Below are 6,000 nucleotides of genomic sequence, written 5' to 3'. Positions count from 1 at the left end.
AGAAAGGCACTTTTATTTATGGGGCTTGGGGTTAAATGTGGTGCTGGTGTAACAGTGTGGGGGCTGAGGGGTCCATGTAGGGCCGGGTGCCCTTGAGGTCATCGTCTCGGACCCTCTGGGGACCGGCGGAAGGGGTGAAGAAGACATGCCCCCCCTTCCGTATCAGCTGGAAGCCACAGGAAGGGGGAGCGGCTCCTGTGTTCAGGTCCTGCACTGGACTGATCCAGCAGGCTCTTCTTATGTTCTTAAATCAGCCTTCACCAAACTGGTGCCTGCCATGTTTTGGACTACAAAACCCATCAGAGCCAGGGAGTTGGATTGCGCTCGCTCAGGATGATGGGAATTGTAGTCCAAAACACGGAGGGCGCCGTTTCAATGTGCTTTGAAATCATACTTTAATTGAAAAAAATATTTGGCGGGGGAAAGGGGGGGCAGGGAGGGGAAAAGCAACCCTCTGTAAGTTTACTTTTAACAGGACAATAACCAACATTGCAGTACTGTGGACGCTCGGGTTGCGAACATGATCTGTGTGGGAAGCATGTTCGCAACCCGCAGCGCCCGCAACCCGCAGCGCCACGTCTGCACACGTGCGGGTTGCGATTCGGCACTTCTGCACAAGCGCCAAAACCCAGAAGTAACCCGTTCCAGTACTTCCGGGTTCGGCACGGCGCGCAACCCGAAGCGTCTGTAACCCGAGGTATGACTGTATATCCATCTTAGTTTACAAGACAGTATACGCCGTCCAAATGTCTGAAAAGGTGTCCCAATGAAAACGGTGTTTATAGAAAGTGCGTTCCAGTGGAGCCAAGGCGTTAAGGTCTTTATGCTGCTGCGTAATAGATACAGTGGTACCTCTGGTTAAGTACATAATTCGTTCCGGAGGTCCGTTTTTAACCTGAAACTGTTCATAACCTGAAGCATCACTTTAGCTAATGGGGCCTCCTGCTGCCGCTGCGCCACCAGAGCACGATTTCTGTTCTCATCCTGAAGCAAAGTTCTTAACCCGAGGTACTATTTCTGGGTAAGCAGAGTCTGTAACCTGAAGCGTATGTAACTTGAAGCGTATGTAACCCGAGGTACCACTGTACTGGGTATTTTATCCTCCCAAGCTCGAAGTAGAGACCGTAAGGGCTCGGGAAAATCCATTTTTGTCCTTGGCGGACACCTGGATGGCAAACCCTTCCCGGCCACGGAAGAACATGCTGTTGCTCTTATAATCCCGGGTGCCTTGTGTGCTCTCACTGTGGGCCAGGAAAGGCTCTGGCATCTTGGAAAAAGGAGGGTCAGAGACGTTCTTGAGCAGCTCAGCTTGGCCTAAGCTCTTTACCTCGCTTCCTGCGGCAAATACCAGCTCAACCCCCTGGTCCCCAGAGCGTCTCCCCCATCAGACCCTCAAAGTTCGGAGCAGAACGTAGAAGTCTTTGACTCTGTGAAATATACTCAGAGTCGCAAAGTGATTTCATGCTCTTTATTCAGCTCATAGTGGTGAGGAGGAATGAATGAATGTCCCCTCAAAGTATCTGCTTTATATACATTATTTACACAATGGGCTGCACATGATTGGCTAATTCCGGAATTCTACTGTAAGCCAATCAGGTTGTGGATTCACTTCTATCTGGAGCATGATTGGGTAGTTCCTGCCAACCAATCATACTGCTGCATTGTTCTAGGACCAATCAGACTGCTGCATTCTGGATCCTATTGTTCTAGGACCAATCAGACTGCTGCCTTTTGGATCCTATTGTTCTAGGACCAATCAGACTGCTGCCTTTGGGATCCTATTCAACTCAGTACATAACACCCTGGCTGACTGACACTCTGGCCCCGAAGTCTCTCACGGTGGGAACCCCCGAGAAGACCACTATAGACGGAGAAACCCCAGGAAGGTCCCGTGGGCAGTCAGGTCAAAGGATGCGTTGAAACGAGGGATGCGGAGGTTCAGCCGGTCTCCAGGCTGCAGGTGGAAAACCCCTAAGAGGAGGAGGAAGAGGAGGGTCAGGCAGAGACGCAGCGGGGCGGAAACACCTTCCTTTCGAGGGCCTCTGGTTCCCCTGGCACTGACAGGGCCTCATCCTGCTGAATTTGACGCTAGCAAATTGTCTTGCAGGATTGGTAGGAATAGGGGCTTTGGAGTATTTCAATTTGAGTAATAATAATGATAATAACAACATTGATGATGATGATGATGATGATGATAATAATAATAATAATTTATTTGTACCCCGCCACTCTGGGCAGCTTCCAACAAAGATTACAAATACATTAAAATGTCACACATTAAAAACTTCCCTCAACAGGCCTGCCTTCAGATGTCCTCTAAATGTCAAGTACGGTAGTTGTTTATCTCTTTGACATCTGATGGGAGGGCATTCCACAGGGCGGGTGCCACCACCGAGAAGGCCCTCTGCCTGGTTCCCTGTAGCTTTGCTTTTCGCAGCGAGGGAACCGCCAGAAGGCCCTCGGAGCTGGACCTCAGTGTCCAGGCAGAACGATGGGGGTGGAGACGCTCCTTCAGGTCTACTGGGCCACTTAAGGGCTTTAATGTCAGCACCAACACTTTGAATTGTGCTCGGAAACGTACTGGGAGCCAATGCAGATCTCCCAGGACCGGTGTTATGTGGTCTTGGCGGCTGCTCCCAGTCACCAGTCTAGCTGCCGCATTCTGGATTAGTTGTAGTTTCCGGGTCACCTTCAAAGGTAGCCCCACATAGAGCACATTGCAGTAGTCCAAGCGGGAGATAACCAGAGCGTGCACCACTCTGGCGAGGCAGTCCATGGGCAGTAGGTGTTATTGAGCGTCTTTAATTCCTGTGGAATATACAAATATATTCCTGTGGAATATACAAATATATCAGGCTTACTAGCCACTTTGCTTCCTAATATACTCTGGTTGGCCTCTGTTATTTCCTCCTACCAATAGGAGGGCTCCGAAATACCCCATAAATGAAAGGGAGCAGTTTTTCCCCTATAACAATGTTCTTGAGTACCATAAAGCCCTGTGGAATACACAAAGGTTGCCCCCCTGTCCCCAGTCTGGCCTTTGACAGCTGACTGACTTGCCGAGGTTCAACAGGTGAAGCCCCAGAAAATGCGGGGGGGGGGATTTCTGCCCAGGAGAGAGGTGGCAACCCAAGACCATTTGACGCGAACACCCCAACCCAAATCCCGCTCCCCTTTCAAGGGAACCCAGGAGTCCTGGGTAGCAGCTCTCCCTCCCACCAGCCAGGTCTGATTCTCCTCTCACCTCCACTATAGCAGCTGTTGAAGGCCTTTTCTGGGTTGGGGGGCATGCTCTGGACGCAGCGGAACAGGATTTGGCCGGGCTTCCCGGGAGCTTTCCGCCACAGCACCTGCCCCATAGTAAAGGTGGGGTCGCGGAACAGCACCTAGGGGGAAGAAAAGGGGTGTGTGGGTCGGTTTCGCTGGCCCAGCGGCGAAGAAGGGCAAAAGGCAGCGGGGTGTAATCCGGACACTTCCTGAAGGGTGCTCAACATCGCTCTCCCCACACACAAATATTTCCCGCAGCGTCTGTGTGGTGCCATCAGCCTTAAAAGGCTGGGCCAAATTTCTTCCCAACACACATATATTTACAAATAAAGCTGTGTTCGGTGGATGAAAGGACATATGATTTTTGACACGATTGAGAATCGCATAGCCAGCGAAAGCTCATACCAAGAACTAACTTAGTTGGTCTTTAAGGTGCTACTGGAAGGAATTTTGTTTTGTTTTGACTATGGCAGACCAACACGGCTACCTATCTATAGCCAGCGAAGGAGAACTTTAAAGTGTTAAGACCAGAAGGCGGAAAATACGAAAACAATGAGGAGAGGCAGGACTGAAGATTTGGAGATATGCTTCAGAGGTCCAGACTATCAGGAGCCCAGAAAAATTAATAATTACAATTTGGTCTTTTTAAATTTTAGTTTCTTGTTTTTATTTGGATTATGATGTGGATATGCTGATTGGCTGTTTTTACTGGAAAATCAATAAAAATGTCTTCCCAACACATGTGTACAATTTTTATCCAGTTTTCAGAAGGACAGAAGGGCATTACGATATACAGTGTCGAAAGCCTTCGTCAGGTCAATTAACGCCATACACAGGGGTTGGTTTTGCTCTCTGCACTTTTCTTGAAGCTGTCGAATGGTGAAAATCATGTCATTGTGAAAACCGTGTTTATGGAAGACAATCTTACTCGGCTACGAGTGATCGCCAAAGAAGAAGAAGAAGAAGACAAATTTTATCGATTTCCTTATTGATTTCATTTATAGAACACCTTTATCTTCCAAGGTGGGGTACCTGGTTCTCCTCCCCCCCCCCCAGTTCCCCCTCACAACAACCTTGCAAGGAAGGTTGGGCTAACACAGTGCTTTCCAAATCTGTGTGTCGCAACACGCGATTGTGTCAGCTGCAGGGTGTGGACCTGTCGCACAAACTTTCCCTGCATTCCTCCCGGGGCTGGAAAGGGGTTCGTCAGGGGTCTGCAACCCGCGGCTCCGGAGCCGCATGTGGCTCTTTTACATCTTTGCTGCGGCTCCGGTGCGGATACTAGCAAGGGGAGGAAGCACATTGTGCACCCCGACACTCCCCACTGTGGCGGGCGCTGTACTGGCTGTGACGTCGCATGGGGGCGGTGCGCGCGTTAGTCACGCACCGTCCCGACGTCACCTTCCCACCCGCTGTCAGATCAGAGGGCAGCGGCGCGCATGCTTTAAATGTCGCAATGGTTTTGCAGCTCCCAGGTTTTTTTTCCTTCGGAAACGGGTCCAAGTGGCTCTTTTTGTCTTAAAGGTTGCAGACCCCTGGTCTAACCTCTGGTTTGCTAGTGAAACTGAATTACTATGTTGCAAAATGATGCATGCCTAAAAAGTGTGCCACCAGCATGAAAAGTTTGGAAAGCTCTGGCAACAAAGGTCCGTATAGTACAAGCTCTGGTTTTCCCAGTAGTGATGTACGAAAGTGAGAGCTGGACCATCAAGAAGGCTGATTGCCGAAGAATGGGTGCTTTTGAATTCTGGTGCTGGAGGAGACTCTTGAGAGTCCCGTGGACTGCAAGAAGATCCAACCTCTCCATTCTGAAGGAAATCAGCCCTGAGTGCTCACTGGAAGGACAGATCCTGAAGCTGAGGCTCCAAGACTTTGGCCACCTCATGAGAAGAGAAGACTCCCTGGAAAAGACCCTGATGCTGGGAAAGATGGAGGGTACAAGGAGAAGGGGATGACGGAGGACGAGATGGTGAGACAGTGTTCTCAAAGCTACCAGCATGAGTTTGACCAAACTGCGGGAGGCAGTGGAAGACAGGAGAGCCTGGCGTGCTCTGGTCCAGGGGGTCACGAAGAGGCGGACACGACTAAACGACTCAACAACAACAAAGAATTGGCAACTGGCCGAAGACCACCCAGGAAACTTCATGGCTACGCAGGGATCCGAACCCTGCTCCTGGTCTAAACTGACTGGATGGCAGCGACTCTCCAGGGTTGCAGCTCAGTCTGTAGATAGCTCAGTCCTTAGAGTTTGAGACTCTGAATCTCAAGGTCGTGGGTTTGAATCCCACATTGGGCAAAATATTCCTGCATGGCAGGGGTTGGACTGGATGACCCTCGTGGACCTTTCCGATTCTATGAAATGCCACCGGGGCCTGAAATGATGGTTCGGTCACTGAGCTACGTACCACAGCCCAGTAGAAAGAGGGTGCATTTGTGTGTTGTGATGAGGCCTCCTCCTTCCCAGCCCTACCTAATCCAGGTGGCCCCCACCACTGGCAAACTAGGGTCAGGATCCTGCCCTGCCCTCTTACCTGGCTGTAAACGAAGTAAAGCCCCATGTGCCTCACCACCACATCCCGTCCGCTGAGCTCCAGGGCTCGGCCTTGCTGGAGGAAAGGCTCCCACCATATTTCTGTAGCAAATCCATCTTCTAAAATGCGGGCGACAGGAAAAAGATTATCACACTGCCGTCCCATTTAAAACTCACCCGTGGCAGTCCATCCCCCCGGCCCC

At 50.6% G+C, this 6,000-nt stretch overlaps 1 protein-coding gene and 1 non-coding gene across 2 annotated transcripts in view; one reads left to right on the top strand and one right to left on the bottom strand.

Moving 5' to 3' along the window:
- Positions 1–1,454: 1,454 nt before the first annotated feature.
- LOC114582321 (uncharacterized) overlaps positions 1,455–6,000 on the bottom strand; it is a 36,661-nt gene continuing 32,115 nt past the window's right edge. Inside the window, exons 13-15 of the mRNA XM_077917809.1 lie at positions 5,799–5,917; positions 3,245–3,386; positions 1,455–1,971 (exon numbers count right to left, since the gene is read on the bottom strand). Of these exons, the coding sequence (XP_077773935.1) occupies positions 1,862–1,971; positions 3,245–3,386; positions 5,799–5,917 (371 nt within the window). The 3' untranslated portion in view covers positions 1,455–1,861. The remainder of the gene's footprint in view (positions 1,972–3,244; positions 3,387–5,798; positions 5,918–6,000) is intronic.
- On the top strand, positions 5,484–5,563 carry TRNAQ-CUG (transfer RNA glutamine (anticodon CUG)). The gene has a single exon. It is a non-coding gene; the product is annotated as a tRNA-Gln (tRNA).

The sequence above is a fragment of the Podarcis muralis genome, chromosome 13 (genome assembly GCF_964188315.1).
Source record: "Podarcis muralis chromosome 13, rPodMur119.hap1.1, whole genome shotgun sequence".
NCBI classification, from domain to species: Eukaryota; Metazoa; Chordata; class Lepidosauria; order Squamata; family Lacertidae; genus Podarcis; species Podarcis muralis.
The sequence above is the reverse complement of the archived record's forward strand: the minus strand, read 5'-3'. Positions and strand labels throughout refer to the sequence as shown.